Source organism: Dipodomys merriami, unplaced genomic scaffold (assembly GCF_024711535.1).
Source record: "Dipodomys merriami isolate MVZ:Mamm:240054 unplaced genomic scaffold, mDipMer1.0.p SCAF_45, whole genome shotgun sequence".
Taxonomy (NCBI): Eukaryota; Metazoa; Chordata; class Mammalia; order Rodentia; family Heteromyidae; genus Dipodomys; species Dipodomys merriami.
The window spans coordinates 2,563,184-2,582,093 of NW_027206013.1; the positions used below are offsets into that span (position 1 = coordinate 2,563,184).

General features: G+C 51.8%; 1 protein-coding gene across 1 annotated transcript; it reads right to left on the minus strand.

The window, feature by feature from the left end:
• Window positions 1–3,080: 3,080 nt before the first annotated feature.
• On the minus strand, window positions 3,081–6,536 carry Slc25a1 (solute carrier family 25 member 1). Its single transcript, XM_069994331.1, has 9 exons — window positions 6,322–6,536; window positions 5,873–5,980; window positions 5,690–5,789; window positions 5,461–5,599; window positions 4,974–5,058; window positions 4,739–4,843; window positions 4,464–4,579; window positions 4,309–4,382; window positions 3,081–3,807 (listed from the first exon to the last, which is right to left on the minus strand). Exons 1-9 carry the CDS (start codon window positions 6,413–6,415, stop codon window positions 3,693–3,695), a joined length of 936 nt encoding a protein of 311 aa, XP_069850432.1. The 5' UTR covers window positions 6,416–6,536; the 3' UTR covers window positions 3,081–3,692.
• Window positions 6,537–18,910: the final 12,374 nt, after the last annotated feature.

The window sequence follows — 18,910 nt, forward strand, 5'->3', positions numbered from 1 at the left end:
TGGCTGGCTTTTATAAGTACTAAGCTCTGTCATTTATTACCTCCACAAGGGACATGTGGAAAAAACCAGAGCTGCCTTGTGCAGCTCTAAGAGAAGCTTCAAGGAATTTGGGATAGCAGAGATGGACAGCTGTATGGGGACCCCAGTTTGGAAGGGGCAGGATACCCATCTTCAGCTTGGCAGCACTGAATGCAGGGCTGGATGTTAAACAAGCTCTGGCCCAGGTGTGGTTTCCACCTTCTGACCCTTGCCCTAGTCTCTGAGGCCATTGTCCCTTCTGGGCACAGTGCTTGAGGATAACAGGCTCTTGTCTGTGTAGATATTGGAAGCTTAAGCTGAGTAGAGGCAGGCTGTGACTTCCAGCAGGTCTTGGGATGTGGCTATGGCAGGACATACTGATACTGATCTGTAGTCTAAACACACATCTCTGATGTGAAAACCCAGCAACCTCCTGGGGTTCTTTCCAGTATTGTCTTTGCCTCTAGTTTAGTGGGGGGAGGAGGGGGAGCTAGAGCTCCAAGCTGGATGTGGAGCCTCTTCTGCCTCCACATTTGCTGACAGCCTGTATCTTTCATCTCCTTGGTCCCCATTGCTTTTAAGGACAGGCATTGGTCCCAGCCAATGGCTGGGTTGGTTGGGCTCTTACCATCAGCCTTTTCTCTGCAGCCTGATTAAATGCAGTTGTTTCTTCCAGACTCCTGCCTGCATCTCCAGGGCTTTCTCTCTTCCCTCCAGCCCAGAGGTACACCCAAGTCTTTCCTGATGTTAACATCCTCCCCTTAGAATTGAGACACCCCCTTCAGATGACCAATGATACAGCCTATGCTGTGGGTTCTGCCATGGCAAATGGCTCCTCTGCAGTCCATCCTGAGGAATCAGGCTCAGCCCAATCAGCATCTCTGTCTGGACTACTTGATGTCCACCCTGAGCTTCAGACACAGCAAGGGGATCCTGTCGGTGATAGGATCCCTACTTCTCCTGAGTATGGGAACCAGGTTACTTCTGGAGATAGTCTCAGGGAGGATGTAGACACATTATTCTGTACCCTGACCTCAGCCCTGTGTAGCCCTGTTCCCTTCCTATGGGGATGGGATGGGAACAAACATTTCCTTTCCTACGTAGGTGTGCAAGAAAAGGTATGTGGAGGTATGTGGGGGTGTGGGATCCCCTCTGGGCAGCTACTGCACTGCAAACAAAAAAAATCTACAGCTGCAAGAGACAGCTATCCTTTGATAGCTTGTTCTGGACTAAGTAAGCATTGAGCCAAGCACCTCATTAACTGAGGCAAATTCTCTTGTAACCCCATTTCTCAGATTAAGGAGGTTAAGCTAGGTGCTGGTGGCTCAGGCCTGTAATCCTGGCTATTTAGGAAGCTGAGATCTGTGGATCAAGGCTGGAATCCAGCCCTGGCAGGAAAGTCCATGAGACTCCATTAATCCCCAATTAACCAACCAAAAAAAAAAGCTGAAAGTGGAGTTGTGGCTCAGGTGACAGAACCTTGGCCTTGAGCCAAAGAGCCAAAAAGCTCAGGGACAGCAAGTTCAAGCCCCCAAACTGGCACCCCACACACAGTTTGTGCTTAGATGACTTCTGCAAAGTCACACAGCAAATTGGGCATCAATCTGAGCCTGACTGTGCCCCACCTCCATCCTCTCTACTTCCTGGGTGCTGTAGCCTAGGGACAAGCCCCAGGGGAGCCCAGTGCCAGACAGTGTGAATCCATCCCCACAGCCAAGCTTGAGGTCTAGTGTGGCCTGGGCCTCAGGGACAGGGAACCTCTTTGTGTAGGGTTCCAGCATTTGTGTGGGGGAAGGGGAAGGGAAGAAGTGAGGGAGAGGTGAAGACAGCCTCTGAGATGCGCAGGTTTGTTACAGGGGACTTCTCTGCAGCAACAGATTGAGAAGTTTGCATCTACTGAGAACACATAATCTAAGTACCACACAGTTCACGCAGTGTGGTTACCTGTGCTTACTGTGCCCAAGCCTACACCTGACCCTCAGAGCTGCCCCCAGGACCCTTTGCACTCTGCATCTTGCCTTGTACCTGACTTTTCTCTTGCTGCATGCCAGCCCTGCACTTCAGGGACACAGGGCTGCCCATGTGAGGCCTCAGGTGCCACTTATTCTCCCCCACTGCTCCTGCAGGGGGGACTTGCCTACCTGGAGGCTCCTGCTGACCAGAGGCAATCCTAGGTCCCAGCTCATCTTTGCTTGCCTTTTCCCCAAAGGTACTTGAACAGCAAGGTTTTCTGCCACTTACACAGCCCACAACACAGGTTGGTGGCATCCTGTCTGAGGGAGTCCTCTGCTTAGCTTTTGGCTGTGAAACAGGCCAAGGTAGGAGGAGTGGGAGTGGGAGTATCCAGGTTCAGAGCTCTGCAGCTTTTTAGGATTGGTTCCCATCTGGGCCTGGCCATGGAAGAGGGACACACGCCAGTGGGGCAGAGAGAGGTCCAGGAGAATAGGGGGTGAGGCACCCAGAAGCCCCTAGCTAGGCAGCCTCACTCCTATTCCAAGGCAGCTGCCTGACATTTTGAGAGAAGGAATGAAAAAGGCACCCTCCCCCTTATCCGCAGGACAATGTGGATGTCTTCACCTCACCAGTGAGATCTTCACGCACCTCACTATGCCTCTCCCTGCATAAAGCCCATTTCACTGATGGAGGGAGGTGAAGTGGGCCATGCCACAGGCTGAGGGACAGAGAAGCTTCGTACCTGACTTTCCTGGGCTTCTCCCCAGGTGAAGGGTTGAAGATTCTGACAGTACTCTCCCAGGCCCAGCCTCCACTCTGCCCCTTTGTGCTGTCCCTCTGCTGTCTATCGGAAGGCCTGGGAGACACCCCTTCGGCTGACCATAGGACCTTTCCACAGGAAGATTGGAAGCAGCCCCGAGTCCTTGGGGTTATCTAATTTGGCCTCTTGGGGAACTCAGTAGTGTGGCTGTGGTTGCATTGTTCAGGGTGGACACTAGGCTTGTCTACTATCTTGTCTTATTTCAAGTTTCCTCAGGAAACCCTCCTGGGGAGGCTTGGCCATCACTGCTCCCCACAAACATGGGATCAAAAAGGGATGGACACAGGGGCAGGAGACTACAACAGGATCCAGTTTATTCTGCCTTGGCAGGGTGGTCCTGAAAGTGGCAGATGCCACCCTGTCCCGGGCGGAGGGAGGGCCCGAGGGCCAATTAAGGCCAATGGCGGGAGAAGCAGGGGGCATATAGCCCCTGGAATGCGGCGAGGCCAGGCTGAAGCCCGGAGGCAGCTGTGGTAGGCCAGAGCAAGGTGCTCCTGCCACCCAGGGTGGAAGGCACCGGACTGTGACCGGAATATGGCTACAAGGCCGAGGACCTAGGCCACACGGGCACCCTGGGTAGTGGGGCACAGGGTCATGTGACACAGAACACGGAACACAAGCACATGGCTCACGAGTAAGCACATGAATAAGAGGGCACAGATTCACAGGCCAGAGGGGCACTTGCCATAGCTTGACTAGACACATGGACACAAGGGTGGTATTACAAACAGACCACAGGGGAGACACAACACTATGGAACACATCATGGCCACCACAAACAGACCACGCCACGGAGCTCAAGGGACAAGGGGTCCTTTTGGCACAACTGCACTGGAATCATAAGAGACACAGTGGTGGGGCTTGGTCTGGAGCGTCTGGGAGTTCCCCCCAGTCTCTGGATTTAGTCTGTCTTCCATATTTTGTTGAGCAGCTTCACCACCTCATCATAGATGACAAACACAATGGCCACATCCAAGCAGACCCGGCCCAGGCGGGGGACAGTGCCCTTGTAGAATCTGGGTGGAGGAGGGGGATGAGTGAGCAGAGAAAGGATGGTGTCCCCCCTCCCCCACAGTATAGCCCCTGCTTTCACTGTATTTGATGTCGGTATAATTTGTGGAGGGGAAGGGGAAAAACAAATCGTTTAAATAGGGATACAGGTAGACCCATTGCACAATGAGATGTACAAGTTGTTATGTCGAAAACGAACTTTACAACGTTGGTGGGGGGGGGTAGGATTGGGTGGGGGGGGAGATGGGAAGGGATGGGAAGGGGAAACAAAGGAGGAGGCTACAATGCTTGATAAGAAATGTACTCATTATCTTGCCCATGTAATGGTAACCCCTCTGTACAGTATTTTCACAATAAAAAAAAGAAACAAAACAAAAAAGGATGGTGTCCCTGAAAAAGCACCCTTCCCCCTAGAAAATGAAAGAGGAACACCAAGGCCTAGAGGAAGATAGCCTAGAGCAGGATAGCTGGAATGGGGACAACAGTCCTGCCCCTTTCCTACTCACGCCATGAGTCCCTCGTTCCTCAGGATCTGCAAGCTGCAGTCCAGTGTATTCCGGTATTTGTGTGCCTCCAAGCCCTGCAAGAGCCAGAATACTCAGCAACTAGCTTCTGTCCCAAGCCAGTACCCTTCCCCACCTTCCCAGTGCTCTCCCCGGACCTGCATCCGGGTCTTGATCACATCCAGAGGTGTGTTCCCAAACACACTGGCTGCGCCTGCAATAGCTCCAAACACCCCTGTGATCAGTGGGTTCATGGGCTTGTTGGGATTGTCCCCTAGATGTGAAGAGGAATTGTGGTCAGAGAAGACTAGGAGGGAAAAGGAGGGCAAGGCTTTAAAGGTTGAGGAACAGGGCCTGTGAAAGTCCCTCCATCCTCCCAGGGTGAAGCCTGGCTTGCAGTGTTTGGAGGCAGGGTTGGAGGGCACAGACTTACCTCGGTACCAGTTGCGCAGAGAGGTCATGACAAAGAAACGGATGGCTTGGTTGGAGCCCTGCTTTAGCACAGTGGCTGTTAGGCCCTGGTAGGTCCCCTTCAGTCCTGAGGACAGGCAGGCCTGGAGTCACTGTGGTGCCTCCTGGGGGGGGGGGGGGTTGGGGATTGGGGATAGGGAAGGGAAAGTGCCAGCCCTTTCCAGACTGATCATGGTCCTTGACCCAGAATGGCTCACCTTGTTCCCGAACAATCTCCCTAACCCCGTGGAAGAATCCTCTGTACTTGGGGTTGGGGGAATTCTGATCGTGGATGAACTTCACCTGAGAGAGAAGGAAGTAAAAGCTGGCTTCTAGGCCACCACTTGATGGGCATGCCTGGCCTCTGCCTCCAAGGAAGTTTACCCAAGGAGGCAGCCACTGCTGGAGGAGGGAGAGGGATGTGTACCTCTCCAGCTCAAGCAGAGCCAACCTTAGCTGTTCTGAAACATCAATCCAGGAGGCCTCAGGACACTAGAGGGCCTACCTGGCTAAAGAGTCTCTTAACGTTTGCTGCACTTTTTCACAGTGTGAGTAACAAATGTGTTTCTTGTTTTTGTCGCCACAGAAGACCCTCCCCGCCCGCTCCCCTGCACATCTAGCCCTGCTCACGCTTTAATCTTACGTTGTACCCATCTAGAGTTGATCACCGCTTCCACACCCTGCACGTGGGAGGCCCCTCCCCACCTTAATGGTCTCCATGGGGCACACGATCACCACGGCCTCGGCCACACCAGCGCCCAAGCCGCACAGCAGCCCGCGCGTGCTGTCCAGCCGTCCCTTGGAGTCCCGCATTTGGTTACTGAGGAACTCGAACATTCCGAACCTGGGGGTGAGGTGGTATGGGGTAAGAGAAGCCCCGCCCCTGGGACCCCCCTCCCGTGCGCAGCAGCCCCAGGACCACGCCTGGCCTCACCTGACCGCCGCCTTGGGGATGGAGCCGTAGAGCAGGGAGCTGAGACCTCGGTACAGGCCCAGGACGCCATGGTTGCGGACGGTCTGCCGCACGCAGTCCACTGTGAAGGGGACGGTTAGGACTCGCCGGTCGGTCCCGCCACCCGCTCCCACCCGCCGCTCCGCGGCCGCCGCCGCTGCTCACCGATGCCCCGGTACCGCGGCGGGTTCGAGCGCTCATCCAGCTGCAGCTGCGTCTTCACGTACTCGGTCGGGAATGTGATGCAGATTTCGATGCCGCCCGCTAGGCCTCCTGCGGGGGGACAGGACACTCGGGTCGCGAGACGCCCCCAGACGGTGGCCCCAGCCCTCCGCGCTCGGCCCCTCCCCCGCCCGGACTTTGCCCGCGTCGCCGCTTTCCAGAGCCTCGAGGAGGCCGGGCCCGGTCCCCACGCCCCCACCCCGGGGTCTCCGGGGGGGGGCGACACGCGGGGGGCAAGCCCACGCACCGGGTGGGAACCCGGGCCGCGCCCCCCTCCGACGCCCCCAACCCCCGCCCTACCCGGAAGTGGGGCGGGGCCTCGGTGTCCCGGGCCCACCCGGAAGCCCGGCGGGGCGAGTGAGACGGGGGTTCGCGTCCCGCCGGGGGCCCACCTGCCAGAATCGCCTTCCCGGGGTGCGTCAGCTTGGTTTTTCCGGACGCCGGCGCAGCGGCCGCCAAAGCGCTGGGGGCGCGGGGCGTAGCCATGGCGGGCAGGAGGCGGGGCGCCCGGCGTCGGCCTCGGGTCCGAGCCTCGGGCGCTGGGTATCGGGAGGCAGCGGTGGCGGCGGCAGCGACGACGGTGACCGGTTATGGTCCCGGGGGCGGGGCTCCCTCGTCAGCTCCTGAGCTCCGCCCCGCGTGGCCTGAGCTGGGCCCCGCCCCCTGCCCGCCCTGCGCCGGCCGGGAAACTGAGGCTGGGGCGGGGCGCTCCTGGGCTGGCGTCGGGGCGGGGACCCGAGCGCAGCCAATGGCTACTGGGGGCTCCGGGGAAAGCTGAGCGCGGCGGGGGCCGGGGGCGTGGTCTGCGGGAGGCAGGGCTGCGCCTTGGCGCGGAGCTGTAGGTCAAGGTGCAGCTTCCATTCTCCTGGAGCTGAGCAGAGACTCCCAGGGAAGACACGGCCTTGGAGCCCACATCTGCCACGAGGAACGGGATTCCCAGAGATCCCGAAACCTGGAGGCGCAGGACTTTCCCCAAGACCTAGGCGACCAGCCCCATTCCTTGCTGTCTGAAGACACCCCGAGGGATGTGTGTGGTTACCACCCTGCACCTGCAAATTGAGAGCCCCGTGCCCCGAATTTGGCGAGGAAAATACTAAAGCACAACCCAGCTGCATTCTCCTGAGCACCTTTTCTGGATAGACGCAGGACCTCCCTTCCTCCAAGAGGCCCCACGAATCCTTAATAGACTGTGACGCCTATCAAATTCGGCCTGTCTTACACAACCCACATAAACACGAATAAAAACAACAGCTTTGCCTCGATAAACCTATTCATTGTAGAAGCCAGGCACTGGTCATTTACACCAGTAACACTAGCTACTCAAGAGGCTGAGATCTGAGGATTGTGGATCAAGTCAGCTCAGGTAGGAAAGTCCATGAGACCCTTACTTCCAATTAAAAAGCCATTCAAAACCGGGTGCTGGTGACTCACGCATGTAATCCTAGCTACTTAGGAGGCTGAGATCTGAGGATCACTGAAACCAGTATGGGCAGAAAAGTCTGTGAGACTCTTATCTCCAATAAACTACTCAGGAAAAACGGGAAATGCTGCTGTGACTCAAAGTAGTAGAGCACCAGCCTTGAGCACAAAGAGGCTCAGGGACAGCACCCAGGCCCTGAGTTCAAGCCCCACAACCAGCCAAAAAAAAAAAAAAGCAAAAAAAGATAAAAAGCTGTTAAAGCTCTAGCACTGTGCATGCAAACGTGCACACACATGCACACATACACACACACACACACACAAATCTGTGACAGGCTGAAGGCAGAATCAAATTGTGAAGTCTGATGTCTCCTCTGCTGAGTAGCTTGGAAGGAAGTGAAGAGAATGCTACTTCCCAGGAGCTCCTGGGAATCCCTACAGACTAGAACCTTCCTAACAATGCCTGGCTCCAGCCAGAGGCCAAAAGACAGGGTACCCTCTTCTTTCTGGGCAGTCCTTTTTTTCCCCTCCCCACCCCGGCCTCCTCTGGGATGACTCAGAGGCCATCACTGGTTTCAGCAAAAATAAATAATATCCAGATGTCCTGCCTCTTACTCCCAGTCCTCTGTGTTTCCTGAGTGCCACGTTTTGTGGAGAAGTTAATAACTGGCTAGAGGAGTGGTATGGTTACTGGGTGCTCATTACATACAAAAGAGGCTGGGTGAAGCCAGGAGCCAGACGGATAACCATAAGGAAAGCCAGCAGGGACTGGCCACACAGGGCCTGTTGTCAGTACCAGCTGCTGGCCTACAGAGGGAGGAACAGTGAGCAGAGCTTCTGCTGCCTGGGTGTTTGTGGGAAGAGGGAGATAGGTTGTTTCCGGGACACTCCAAGTAGCCAGGAGCCCAGGGAGCATGGAGCAGGATGACTAGGATCAACCCTATCTGCTGAGCCTGAAGCATGGAGACAACTGGCTGGAGGTTACGGTGTAAAATCCTTTCTAGAGGCCAGCAGACTAGAAGACAAGCTGGTCTCCAGAGAACAAAATCTTAAAGAAAGCAGGGTGTGTGGCTTAAACCTGTAATCTTAGTTACTTGGGAGGGGGAGATTGAGGGATGGCAGTATAAGGCCAGATTGGGTATACAAATTCAAGAAATTCAATCTCATTCAATGGCTGTGCACATGCCCTATCTTCCCTAGCAACCCAGGGCAGCACAGTAAGAGGATTGAAGCCCAGGCTGATCCAGGAATAATGACACCCTACCTTGAAAATAACCAAGACAAAAAGAATCTAGAGGGCTGGGAAGGTGTCTCAGTGGTAGAGTGCTTGTCTTGCATGCATGAGGCCCTGGGTTTGATTCCTCAGCACCACATAAGCAGAAAAGAGCCGGAAGTGGTGCTGTGACTCAAGTGGTAGAACACCAGCCTTGAGCTGAAGGGACAGCACCCAGGCCCAGAGTTCAGCCCCACAATCAAAAAAAACAAAAAACAAACAACCTCCCAAAGAATCTAGATGCTAAAGTGGTAAAGCCCCTGCCTATCATGAGACACTGAGTTCAATTCCCAGTTACCCCCTTCCAAAAAAAAAAAGAAATCTCAAAGAACCAGATTGATGAAGATAGGAGAAATCTTACTGACAGCTGGGTGCTGGTGGTTCACACTGGTAATCGTGGACACATAGACACCACTGCTTACTGACCCTCAGGGCTGGGGCAGCATGCTGGACATTGCCCACTCTTGCCTCCAGCCAGCCAGCCCTGGCTGCCCACCCTTCCTAACCAGCAGAGTCTTTGTGGTCCTGGGAGATTAGTCACCTGATACCTGGGACATGTCATAACTGAGGACAGTGATTGTTCACAGGCCATGCAGGGAACAGAGTAAAGGGGTGCCCAGGGGGACTTTCAGAGGAGGAACTATGCTAACAAGAAAGCTGCAACTGTGCCACTAGGATTCCCCCCAAATAAGCGTGAGAGAGAAAGCAAAGACAGCACCCTGCTTCTATGATGTTGAATCAGGGGCAATCAGGCCTAGTGCCTGGCCAACTCCTGTTGGCCCTGAGCCAGGGCTGAGGGGTGAGGAAGGAGCAGGGCGCACACAATGACTCCATAGTCTGTCCTCTGGAGTCTGCAGCTGACTGAGGCCTGGGTGGGCCTGTAGCTCCCTCTACAGGGAGACCACTAAGGGGTCTTAGAAATTGTCCTGCAAATCTTTCAGATGAATTGCTGGGTTCCAGCCCAGCTCTCCTGTCAGAAGGGGTCATGGCCTTCTTGTTGGGGACCCTCACCTTTCTAGCTTTGCTGCATTGATTCCATGGGACCCCAGTTTCAGCAGAGAGCAGGGCAAGGCCTCCATGCCACTTACTGGGAAACCCTTGTTCCATTTTTTCCCACGGTCCTGGGGCTTCAACTCAGGGCCTGGGTACTGTCCCGGAGCTCTTTTGCTTAAGGCTAATGCTCTACCACGTTGAGCCACAGTTGCACTTCCAGTTTTCTGGTGGTTAATTGGAGATAAAATCTCATGGACTTTCCTGTTCAGTCTGGCCTTGAACCATGATCCTCAGATCTCAGTCTCCCGAGTAGCTAGGATTACAAGTGAGCCTTGTTCTACCCAAATGGATGGCAATACTACTTCCCAGAGCTAGTGACAATATCTGGGAATCCTGGGCCAACCCTGGGTTAATTGTGTGGCTACCGTGCTGGCCAAGGATAAACACCATCATCCACTCAGACAAGCAACACACTCTGAGGTCTGGGTGGGCCTGAGTTCCTCTCATGTTAATCCATGGGCCGCTACTGCCAGGAAGAGATTAAAACACACTTGGCCTTCATTACTTGCAGGTTAAGGCAGCTTATGGAAGGAAAGAGCAGTTCACCATGGGAGCCAGCAGTTTGTGCCCCCAGGAAAACTCTACATGGCCCAGATACCTGAAGGGATGTGCCATCCCCAGCAGCAGTAACCAGGGACCATGGTAAATCCAATCTGTCTCCCCTGGGCAGTTCAGTCCATATGACCAACGATGTCTTCCCCTAAGCCTTAAGGCCAGACATGCTATGAGATGGGACTCAGTTCCAGTCTCCTATGCTCATTCAGAACGATGATGACCCTGAATGATCTCCATGATGGTCCTGCAAAGGGCTTGGGCCATTCTACAAGCTCTGAGACTAACAATCACTAATGTGAGCTCTTCAGGCCAGAGCTGGCAGTGCTAGTCCCTTGCCACTGTTTCTTTCCAGCCCATACTAGCTCTGGAGGCTTCTTTCCCTCACACTTCAGCAAAAAGCCTCCTCATAGCTGGGGCTCTGGCGGCTCACACCTGCAATCCTAACTACTCAGGAGGCTGAGATCTGGGGATTGTGGTTCAAAGGCAGCATAGGCAGAAAAGTCTGTGAGACTTATTCTAATTAACTATCCTCAAACCAGAAGTGCAGTTGTGGCTCAAATCGGTAGAGCATTATCCTTGAGCAAAAAAGCTTTGGGACAGCACCCAGGACCTGAGTTCAAGTCCCAGCACTGAAAAAATAAAAGAAAAGAAAGGCGGAAAGGAAGGAAGGGAGGGAGGAAGGAAGGAAGGAAGGAAGGAAGGAAGGAAGGAAGGAAGGAAGGAAGGAAGGAAGGAAAAGAAGAAGCCTTTGAAGAATTGTCTGCAGGCTCCCACCTGACTTGAGGCAGCCTCAGTGCATGGCTGGACAGGCAAGAAAGCATTCTGAGAAGATACTGGCCAGGCACTGGTGGCTCATGCCTATAATCTTAGCTACTAAGGAGGCTAGATTTGAGGACCACAGTTCACAGCCAGCCTGGGCAGGAAAGTCTACTCTAATCTCCAATTAATCAGCAAAAAGTCAAAAGTGGAGCTGTGGCTCAAGTGGTGAAATGCTAAGCTTTGAATGGAAAAAGGTAAGGGACAGTGCCCTTGCTCTAAGTTCAAACCCCAGTACTTATACAAAAGCCAAGGAAGGGAGGAAGGGAGGAAGGGAGGGATGGAAGGAATGAGGGGAAGAAGGGAGGGAGGGAAAGAGGTAGGGAAGGAATGAAGGAAGGAAGGAAGGAAAAAGGAAGAAAAGAGGGAGGAAAGAAGAAATGGAAAGAGGGAGGAGAAAGGAAGTAAAGAAGGAAGGAGAGAAGGAAAGGAAGGAAGGAGAGAAGGAAAGGAAGGAAGGAGAGAAGGAAAGGAAGGAAGGAAGGAAGGAAGGAAGGAAGGAAGGAAGGAAGGAAGGAAAAAGGAAGAAAAATTGGACCAAGTGATACAAATCTCTGGGTGGTGGCTAGATCTAGGTCCCAGACAGGGACTCCCTAAGGGCTGTTTGGTACCCAATAGGAATCTATTGGAAGGAGTCACCATGTGATGTCATAAGCTTGGTAAAAGGGAGTCACCTTCACTTGTGTACCCCGAACTTCACTGGGTGTTCTGTAAAGAGAGACAGCCTGGCTCACATGGAGCTCAATAGGCTGTGTACCGGAGGTTCTACCAGGGAGCTGGCATAGCCAGCTGGCACCCTGCTGTTGCTGATGAAGCCCTGGGCTCTCAACAAGCTGCTGTGTAGGCAAGTGCTCAGTTCTACCCATTGTCCCCGGTGATTTTTTTTCTTTTCTTTTTTTGAGGTACTTGAGTTTGAACTCAGGGTCATGCTTGCTAAAGCTGGCATAATATCATGCCAACAGCCCTGTTTTTCACTGGCCATTTTTAGGATAGAGTCTCAGGGCATGTGCCTGAGCCATGATCTTCCTCCTTTTAGGCTTCATATTATCACTGAGACCACAGACACACACACCAGTGCCTCCGGCTTCCTTTTCATGAAAACAGTCTCTTTTTTTGGTCCGGTCATGGGGCCTGAACTCTGGGCCTGGGCACTGTCCCTCAGCTCTCAAGGCTAGCGCTCTACCACCTGAGCCACAGTGCCACTTCCAGCTTTTTTTCTTTTTGCATATATGGTGCTGGGGAATTGAACCCAGGGCCTCAGGCATGCAAGGCAAGCGCTCTACCACTGAGCCGCCTTCCCAGCCCAAAAACAGAGTCTTAAGGACTTTTCTGCCCAAGCTGGCCTCAAACCATAATCCTCCCATTCTGTCTCCCACAAAGTTAGGATTACAGGTATTTAGCTCCCCAGGGGATTTTCCTGCCTTCCTTCCTCCCTTCCTCCCTCCCTCCCTTTCTTCTTCTCTCCCTTTCTCCCTCCCTCCCTCCTTCCCTCCATTCCTTCCTTCCTTCCTTTTTTTTTTGGTCCGGTCGTGGGGCCTGAACTCTGGGCCTAGGCGCTGTCCCTCAGCTCTTCAGCTCAAGGCTAGCGCTCTACCACTTGAGCCACTGCGCCACTTCCGGCTTTTTTTCTTTTTGCTTATGTGGTGCTGAGGAATCGAACCCAGGGCCTCAGGCATGCAAGGCAAGCGCTCTACCACTGAGCCACCTTCCCAGCCCATTCCTTCCTTCTTTATTTTATTGCCTCCCCTCCCCGCTTGGGGCTGAGACTTGAACTCAGAGTCTAGGCCCTGTCCTTGAGCTTTTTTACTCAAGGTTAGTGCTCTACCATTTGAGCCACAGCTCCACTTCCGGCTTTTTTTTTTTTTGTAATTTATTGGAAATGAAAGTCTCACATAAGCCAGGTGCCAGTGGCTCACATTTGTAATCATAGCTACTCAGGAGGCTGAGATCTGAGGATCCTGGTTCAAAGCCAGCCCAGTCAGAAAAGTCTATAAGACTTTTTTACCTCTAGTTAACCCCCAGGAAACCTAAAGTGGCTCTGTAGCTCAAAGTAGTAGAGCGCTAGCCTTAAGCAAAAAAGTTCAGGGACAGTGCCTATGCCCTGTGTTCAAGCCCCATGACTGACCAAAAAAAAAAATGTCTCACAGATTTTTCTACCCAGGCTGGCTTTGAACTGTAATTCTCAGATCTCAGCCTCCTGAATAGCTAAGATTACCCATACAAGTCACTGGTACCTGGCTTCCCAGGGATTTTTTTTTTTTTTTTTGCCAGTTCTGGAGCTTGAACTCAGGATCTGGGCACTGTCCCTGAGTTTCTTTTGCTCAAGGCTAGCATTCTGCCACTTGAGCCACTGCACCACTTCTGGATTTTTCTATTCATGAGGTATTGAGGAATTGAACCCAGGGCTTCATGAATGCTAGGCAAACACTCTACCACTGAGCCACATTTCCAGCCCGAGACTCTTATTTCTAATAAATGACAAAAAAAAAAAAAAAAAGCAAGAAGTGGAGCTGTGGCTCAAGTAGCAGAGCCCTAGTCATGAGCTTCAGGATCAAACCCTGAGTACAAGCCCCAGGACCTGCATACACAAAAATTAATTAGCTGGGTGCTAGTGGTTTACACTTATAATCTTGCTACTTAGGAGATGTCGTTCAAAGCCAGTCCAGGCAGAAATGTCAGTGAGGTTCTTATCTCCAATTAGCAAAAAGCTGGAAGTAGAGGTGTGGCTTAAGTGGTAGAGATCCAGTCTTTTTTTTTTTTGTCGGTCGTGGGGCTTGAACTCTGGGCCTGGGCGCTGTCCCTCAGCTCTTCAGCTCAAGGCGAGCGCTCTACCACTTGAGCTACAGCGCCACTTCCTAGAGATCCAGTCTTGAGTGAAAAAGCTAAGAGAAAGTGTCAAGGCCCAGTTCCAGTATTGGCACCAAAAGAAAACAACAAAAACCTAACATAAAGCTGGACGCTGGTAGCTTATCCTAGCTACTCAGGAGGCTGATATTTGAGGATTGCAAGTTGAGGCCACCTGGGTAAGAAAGTCCATGAGACTTTCTTTTGTCAGTCATGGGCTTGAACTTTGGGCCTGGGTTCTGTCCCTCAGCTCTTCAGCTCAAGGCAAGTGCTCTACCACTTGAACCACATTGCCACTTACAGTTTTCTGGTGGCTAATTGGAGATAAGAGTCTCATGGACTTTCCTGCCAGGGCTGGCTTTGAACCTTTATCCTTGGATCTCAGCCTCCTGAGTAGCTAGGATTACAGGCTTGAGCCACCGACGCCTGGCTGCCCAAGAGACTCTTTTTTTTGGGGGGGGGTCCGGTCGTGGGGCCTGAACTCTGGGCCTGGGCTCTGTCCCTCAGCTCTTCAGCTCAAGGCAAGTGCTCTACCACTTGAGCCACAGCACCACTTTTGGCTTTTTCCTTTTGCTTATGTGGTGCTAGGAATCGAACCCAGGGCCTCAGGCATTCAAGGCAAGCGCTCTACCACCTAGCCACCTTCCCAGCCCCCAAGAGACTCTTATCTCCAACTAACCACCAGAAAACTGGAAGTGGTGCTGTGGCTCAAAGTAGCAGTGCTAGCCTTGAGCAAAAGAGCTCAGGGTCAATGCCCAGGCCCTGAGTTCAAGCCCCATGACAACAAACAAACAAACTCTGTGTGTGTGTGTGTGTGTGTGTGTGACACCAAGGCCTGATGGTCTGTGATACAGACTGAGGGGCATGAGAATCAGACCCCTGCACCCTGTGGGTGAGGGCCAGTTGCTGTACAGGTGTCTTGGGAAGATAATTGGGCCTGCCCAAGGATGACCCTGGGAGGTAAGCCTCGCTACTCAAGCTCTTTGCTGGATAGGATGCCAGGGTCCCAGTACATGAAGCTCTTGGGAATCAACTTTACATCCTCTATGCCACGCCGACCCCAGTAGAGTCTGCTTAGCATGGGAAACCATCTATCAGACCATGATAGGGGCCTCGAGACCTATCTCTGAGTTTTGGGACTTCACCGAAGTCTACCTCAGAGAATGGGGCTTTACAGAAACCTATCTCCAAGTTTTGGGACTTCACCAAAGTCTACCTCGGAGAATAGGGCTTCTAAGAGGCCTACTCCTGGGAAAAGGCTGGAAAAACCCCTGGGAAAGATGTGTTTCTGTCTTTCTTTCCCTCATAAGAGTGCCTATTGATCTTTTACTGTTTCTACTGCTCTTTGTACTTGCTCATTGTCAACGTTCCCTTATTCAAAGCTCTTTCTTTTTTTTTTTTGTTGGTCATGGGGCCTGAACTCTGGGCCTGGGCACTGTCCCTCAGCTCTTCAGCTCAAGGCTAGCACCCTACCACTTGAGCCAAAGCACCACTTCCAGCTTTTTCTGCTTATGTGGTGCTGAGGAATCGAACCCAGGGCCTCATGCATGCAAGGCAAGCACTCTACCACTGAGCCACCTTCCCAGCCCCTCAAAGCTCTTTCTTAAGAGTGTTGACGACTCCAATATCTGATGAGTGTCTTAAAAAATATGACTAACTCACCAGAGTTAAGTGCTACCCTGAAACCCCTCTTATGGAGGCTAGTAGACAAGTTATAAGTAAATATAAAAGTATTGGGGGGTTCACAAAGTCACTTCAGCAGAAGGAATTGTTTGTAAGGGACTTACAAGAAGCAGTAGGCTCAGCTAAAACAGAAAGAATGTATGGCAATTGCTGAGATAATTATTTAGGAGAGAGAATTTCCTGCTATTTACTAAGAGAATTGCTAGGTCTCCTTAAAGTTTACTATTAAAGAAGAGACAGGAAAGATCTTATGGGAAAGTTAAGGCCTCTATAAAAATAGGTAATGGTTAATTGGTGACAAACATCGAAACACAAACCCATTGTATTCCTTAGAGATAAGCCGGAGACAAATGCCTATCAGGTGCCCAGCTGGTGACCACCCAAGAAAGAAGCCATGCAGCAAGATTGTGTAACCTTTTGCCCTTTCTCATGGAGACTTCTGTTATAAAAGTTTGCTATCCTATGCATTAAATCGCACTCAGCACTCAGCATCCACTCCTCTTGTGTGTGAGTTGTCTGTTTGCCATCTCCCCATCCTATTCCAGGTTCCTCCCCTAGGTATCCTCCGTCGTCCCGACAGAACCCGGTCCGCGGCACCTCTATAAGGGCCCCTTGTGCAACTCTGCTTTGCCCCATTGTGGAGAAGTTCAGGTGGGATAAAGGACCATAGTGCCTTCAGGATCTTGGCAATCTATCCATCTGTCCCAACCTGACTGCCAAATTCTCAGATCTAAAAGCAAGGTCTAAGAGCAAGACTGAGCCTTCTCTGACTAGCACAAATTCATGTCTGGACATGAGTTATATATATATATATATATATATATATATATATATATATATATATATATATATACATTTTTTTTCTTTTGTTGGTTTTGGGGCTTGAACTCAGGGCCTGGGCACTATCCCTGAGCTTTTTTCGCTCAAGGCTGGTGTTCTACCACTTTGAATCATAGTTCTACTTACAGTTCTTTCTGGTGGTTAATTGGAGATAAGAGTCTCACGGGGCTTTCCTGCCTGGGCTGACTTCAAACTGTGATCCTCAGATCTTAGCTTCTTGGGTAGCTAGGATTATAAGCTTGAGCCACTGATGCCTGGTTTAATTAATTAATTAATTAATTATTTTTGTCATTTGCTAAGCTTAAATTCAGAGCCTGGGCGTTGTCCCTGAGCCTCTTTGTGCTCAAGGCTTGTGCTCTACTACTTGAGCCACAATGCCACTTCTAGTTTTCTGGTAGTTAATTGGACATAAGAGTCTCACAGAGCTGGGAAGGTGGCTCAGTGGTAGAGTGCTTGCCTTGCATGCCTGAAGCCCTGGGTTCGATTCCTCAGCACCACATAAGCAGAAAAACCTGGAAGTGGCACTGTGGCTCAAGTAGAGCGCTCACCTTGAGCTGAAAAGCTGAGGGACAGCGCCCAGGCCCAGAGTTCAGGCCCCACAACCAACCAACCAAAAAAAAACACCAAACCAAAAAACAAAAAACTATTGGGGCTGGGAAGGTGGCTCAAGTGGTAGAGCGCTTGCCTTGCATGCCTGAGGCCCTGGGTTTGATTCCCCAGCACCACATAAGCAAAAAGAAAAAAGCCGGAAGTGGTGCTGTGGCTCAAGTGGTAGAGCGCTAGCCTTGAGCTGAAGAGCTGAGGGACAGTGCCCAGGCAGAGTTCAGGCCCCACGACTGGACCAAAAAAAAAAAAGAGTCTCACAGACTTTCCTGCCCATGCTAGCTTTGAATAGGGATCCCCAGGTCACAGTCTCCTGAGTAGCTAGGATTATAGACATGAGCCACTGGCACTCAGCTTCCCCCCCCCCCCCCATGCCTCCTTTCTTTTTGTGTCTGTCCTGGGGCTTAAACTCAGAGTCTCTTGCTCTTACTTGAAATTTTCACTTAAGGCTGCACTCTACTACCTGAGTTGCTTCCACTTACAGCTTCATGCTAGTTCATTGGAGATGAGTCTCACAGAGTTTTCTGCTTGGACTGCCTTTGAAACTCGGCCCTCAGATCTCACCTCCTGAATAGTGATGTTATATCCATGAGCCATATGTGCCCAGCTCACAAATAATTTCTTTTTCTAAAAAAATTTAATTTAACTTTATTGTAAGGGTGATGTCACAGGGGTCACAGTTACATAAGTAAGGTAATTAATACATTTCTTGTCCAACAGTGTTGCCCCCTCCTTTGTTTTCCTCTACTTTCCTCCCCTTTCCTACTCCCCCTTCTTCACAAATAATTTCTTTTTTTTTTTTTTTGGTCCGGTTGTGGGGCCTGAACTCTGGGCCTGGGCACTGTCCCTTAGCTCTTCAGCTCAAGGCTAGCGCTCTACCACTTGAACCACAGCGCCACTTCCGGCTTTTTTCTTATGTGGTGCTGAGGAATCGAACCCAGGGCCTCAGGCATACAAGGCAAGCGCTCTACCACTGAGCCACCTTCCCAGCCCCTTCACAAATAATTTCTAAGGGGCTTTAGATTCCCTCCCAACATGCACTTCATGTTCAAAAAAATGTCCCCTCAACACGAGTCTCTTCATCCCCTCCCCCAAGGATCTCCTGAAGTTCACAGCTGGATCTTTGGGGAAAGGAAAGCTGTGAGCCCCCCACCTATCACCCCCAAGTCATCAGGAACATGGAGAGGTGGCTGGGTTTGTGGGGCCTGGGATGTGCGGCACTGACCTTGCAGAATGTACCTACTAGCCAGGTGTGCTGGAGGTCCACGCCAGAGAGGCTGCAACGCAGGTGCATTCACTCAGCTCCTGGTTCCTGCTGCTGAATCAGCCCAATGGGGTCAAAGTTGTCACAGGCACTGATTGATGTCTTCATGTGCTAGGAAGAGAACACTACTGTGAGAAAAGAGTTGCTGTGACATAGGCCACCTGCGGCAAGCAGGCATCTAGAATTACTTGGTGGTGGTTGCTGTCCCCATGGCCTCAAAAATACTTCTGCTTGACCACTGGTGTCCAGTGTGGCAAGCATGCCCCGCTGTCAGAGCAGCCTTCTGGGAAAATAGCTTAGTGGATACAGGGAGGCAACCCCTGGACTGCTAGTTCTCTACTTTGGTCAGCACATTAGTGAGTACCTCGCTCACAATCTGTTTATGGCTCTGGACTTTGCCAGAGGCTGGAGGCTGGCTCAGTTGCTAGAGCACAAGCCAATGAGCAAAAAGCATCAGGTACTGAGTTCCAGTCTTGATATCAGATTAAAAAGAAAAAAAGTAGCTGGGCTCACACCTGTAATCCTAGCTACTCAGGATGCTGAGATCTGAGGATCATGGTTCAAAGCCAGCCTGGGCAGGAAAGTCCGTGAGACTCCTGTGGCTCAAAGTGTTAGAGTGCTAACCTTGAGC